The 1,928-nt window shown below is 53.1% G+C and overlaps 1 protein-coding gene across 1 annotated transcript; it reads right to left on the bottom strand.

Annotated features, from left to right (window-relative positions):
- Positions 1–398: 398 nt before the first annotated feature.
- On the bottom strand, positions 399–1,610 carry PGAP4 (post-GPI attachment to proteins GalNAc transferase 4; the record flags this gene model as incomplete). Its single annotated transcript, XM_079706267.1, has 1 exon — positions 399–1,610. The coding sequence occupies one exon, from the start codon at positions 1,608–1,610 to the stop codon at positions 399–401; it is 1,212 nt and encodes a 403-aa protein (XP_079562393.1).
- Positions 1,611–1,928: the final 318 nt, after the last annotated feature.

Genomic DNA, 1,928 nt, shown 5'->3' on the forward strand with positions numbered 1-1,928 from the left:
TCTCACCTTTCACCAAATTCTATGCTTAAAATCCTAAACTGGTCATATCACTGTGTACAATACTTTTGGCAGTCACAAACTCTGTCATGAAGCAGAGCGAAAAACAACTGGAGAATATAAGTGGTATTTAAATGCCCTTCTTTGGGTGGGTCAGACTGCATGAGGCAGTGTGGCTGTGTGGAGGGCCAGAGGTCTGGACCCACGGTGAACAGCTTGCTCCTGCCAGAGAGTTACCAAAGCCAAGGTTCTTGACTTGTATGTTCCTCAGCCATCCCAGTGTCTATATCCCTAGCAACCCTAAAACAATGAAATATCTGCAAGCAACCATGTCCAAATAAAGAGCTCAATAGTTGAATCTCCAAGAAGTGGCCAATTTCAGAAAGGCATTTCTTGGCAGGCTAGAGAAGACTTGGGTGAAAGTTGTACCGAAGGCTGGAGAAGAGCCCGATGTGTTTCACGAGATTGGGCTCCACCACATAGGCCCGCTCCCCCTTGGCCCTCAACAGTGAGTACAGTGCCATGTCCTTGCCGAAGCCCTTGTGGCAGTACACCTGGGACAGGTAGGTGAGGGTCCTCCGGGCCGCCGGGGCAGGGAAGAGCATGGCCGGGGTACAACACTGTGAAGCAGGGACCACACTGTACAGGGAAGGACTCAGCCGCCGCAGCTCCAGGAAATAGTGCCGGCCCACCAGCTCCACCAGCCCCATGCTATACAGGGAGAAGAAGAGCATGACAGGCCAGCTAAACCCCGGCCGGCTGGCAAACCGCATGTATATCCAGGTTAGTAAGGGCCCCAGCAACATGCCGACACCGACCCACTCCAGGATCCTCATGGGCTCTGGGTTGATGTAGTGCTGGAGCCTCTCGGGGTGATAGAGCTTTAGATAAAGGGCATCTCTGAGGTGCGGCTCGGAGAAGCGAGCCCGCAGAAGGTGCTCCAAGACTGGGAAGATCTGCTCTTCTGGAACGGCGTCGTCTTCCACCATCAGGATGTAGTCTGGGTTGTAGGTCTGCAGGGAGGATTCCAGGCAATAGACATAGTCCTGCTTCTCTTTCTCAAACGAGTTGGTCGAAGGGTCGTCGCCGTAGTCATCCTCAGTGCCCTCATAGCGGTTGGCCACAGGGACGTACTTGGACAGCAGCTTGGCATCGAAATGGCTCACACTCCGCTCCACGTTGCACAGGAAGAGTTGGTGCCCCTCACACTGGGGGCCGCATTGTTGAAGGAGCCGGTGGAACTGGGACACCACCTGCAGGACGTAGTGGAAGCCAGGTTGCCTGTCCACAGTGATGATGGTGATGACCAGCCAGGGGCGGGGAGTGGCCTGCCAGACAATGGGCACCGAGCCATTGGCAGAGGGCAGCTCCTCAAAGTAGTGGAGGGCAGCTTCACCCTCTTTCAAGCTTTGCTGCAGGAACTCTTGGCTCATTTGGTTCAGATGCCAGTGGCGCAGGTAGAAGTAAGAGTGCAGAAGCCGGTGACAGGCCAGGGGGGCCAGCAGACCAAAGGTCACCACCGTTAAGATGAAGAGCTGGACAGCAGTGCTGCCCCAGGAGAGCCGCCTCAGCCTCCGGAGGAGCATGGCAGCTGGAGAGCTTGAAGTGCTCATGAGGTCGACTTCTGGTCAGGTCTGGTCCCAAGAACAAACCATCCTGGACCTCAGGCCAAAATCAGTGCAAGGCAAACCTAAAGAGAGAAAAGTAAAGAATGGTACAGGGCTTTAAAAAATCTAGGGATGGAACTCAGCACATGTCAAACCAGAAATTCTAATTCTAGGCTCTGTAGCTACTAGAGACTTACGTATTTTCTCCAGTATACTCTTCTTTGGTTGTATCTGTTAAGGATCTCTGGGATTCTTTGATCATTTCTATGAGTAATGAAACCTTGGTGCATCCAACCAGGTCTTCACACCTACAGATGCTTAGTT

The sequence above is a fragment of the Hyperoodon ampullatus genome, assembly GCF_949752795.1.
Source record: "Hyperoodon ampullatus genome assembly, chromosome: 6".
NCBI lineage: Eukaryota > Metazoa > Chordata > Mammalia > Artiodactyla > Ziphiidae > Hyperoodon > Hyperoodon ampullatus.